The 1,165-nt window shown below is 53.3% G+C and overlaps 1 protein-coding gene across 1 annotated transcript in view; it reads right to left on the bottom strand.

Annotated features, from left to right (window-relative positions):
- Positions 1-681, bottom strand: part of GPR156 (G protein-coupled receptor 156) — a 16,128-nt gene extending 15,447 nt beyond the window's left edge. The window contains exons 1-2 of the mRNA XM_018573089.1: positions 574-681; positions 152-270 (exon numbers count right to left, since the gene is read on the bottom strand). Coding sequence (XP_018428591.1) covers positions 152-270; positions 574-681 — 227 coding nt within the window. The remainder of the gene's footprint in view (positions 1-151; positions 271-573) is intronic.
- Positions 682-1,165: the final 484 nt, after the last annotated feature.

Raw genomic sequence — 1,165 nt, forward strand, 5'->3', positions numbered from 1 at the left:
TGTCTTCAAACTGAAATATTTATAGAAATACAAGAAAAATGTGACACGGATCTGTTAAAAACTAAGCCATTTGCAAGTGGCCCCGGGGCCCCCAGGTGGTGGTGCTGTTGTGGTTTATTCTACAGGGTTCAGCCGATCCCGCAGCCAGTACCTGTTCTGACGGAAGCGCACGGTGAAAATGGCGAAGAAGAGAGACAAGAGGAGTCCGCAGGTGAGCAGCGATCCCAGAATTCCCTGCACTGCAGCCGAGAGCTGTGTTCTGTCCGAGGCCTGTAGGGGGAGACACCGAGCATCACACACAGCTATATCCTCCATTATACATTCCAGAACATAACACCATTGTGGGAGGGGCAGAGACACAAACTACTGGGGGGAAATCTCACCATTGTGGGAGGGGCAGAGACACAAACTACTGGAGGAAATCTCACCATTGTGGGAGGGGCAGAGACACAAACTACTGGGGGGAAATCTCACCATTGTGGGAGGGGCAGAGACACAAACTACTGGGGGGAAATCTCACCATTGTGGGAGGGGCAGATTTATAATGAGCGTCCTGTAGATGGCGTCACTCACCCTGGACACGCGGCACAGCTCCTGCAGGACCCCCAGCGCCTCCGTTCTGTCCATCGTGGTCTCTATCTGACTCTGTGATAGGGCGCTACAGTTCAGGGGGGGCTCCATATCCTGAGCCCTCCTTGAGGGTCACCCAGCACCATCCAGGATCCGATGTTCCCCCGGAATCACGGAGACGCCGCGTCCAACCACAGGCCAGTGATCTTTGAGGTGACTGGATCATGTGATTCACACGGGCCAATCACAACGCACATCCGGCTTCTTCTTTATTTCAGGGGAATGCAATCTTCTCCTCTGATGTCCATCACAAGGTGAGGAGACGTCCGGATGGTCACTGCAAGTAGAAGGAGACAACATGAGTTCTGTGCCGTGATATCTGGAAGACCTTCAAGGAGAAGTAGATGTGATTTGCGGACTAAGGCAGAGAATTCCCCTGCAGTACTTATTTCCTGCCACTAGATGTCCTCTGTCTGATGGCCTGTGTCACATCCCCCACTTCCTCTGAGCCCTGGTCGTCCTGGATCCACCCCCCAGCCTGTGATTCGTCAGAAGCAGCACAGCGATCAGCTCATCTCTCCCTTTACTCTGCTCT

This window comes from Nanorana parkeri, unplaced genomic scaffold (assembly GCF_000935625.1).
Source record: "Nanorana parkeri isolate BGI_ZX_2015 unplaced genomic scaffold, ASM93562v1 scaffold2232, whole genome shotgun sequence".
Taxonomy (NCBI): domain Eukaryota; kingdom Metazoa; phylum Chordata; class Amphibia; order Anura; family Dicroglossidae; genus Nanorana; species Nanorana parkeri.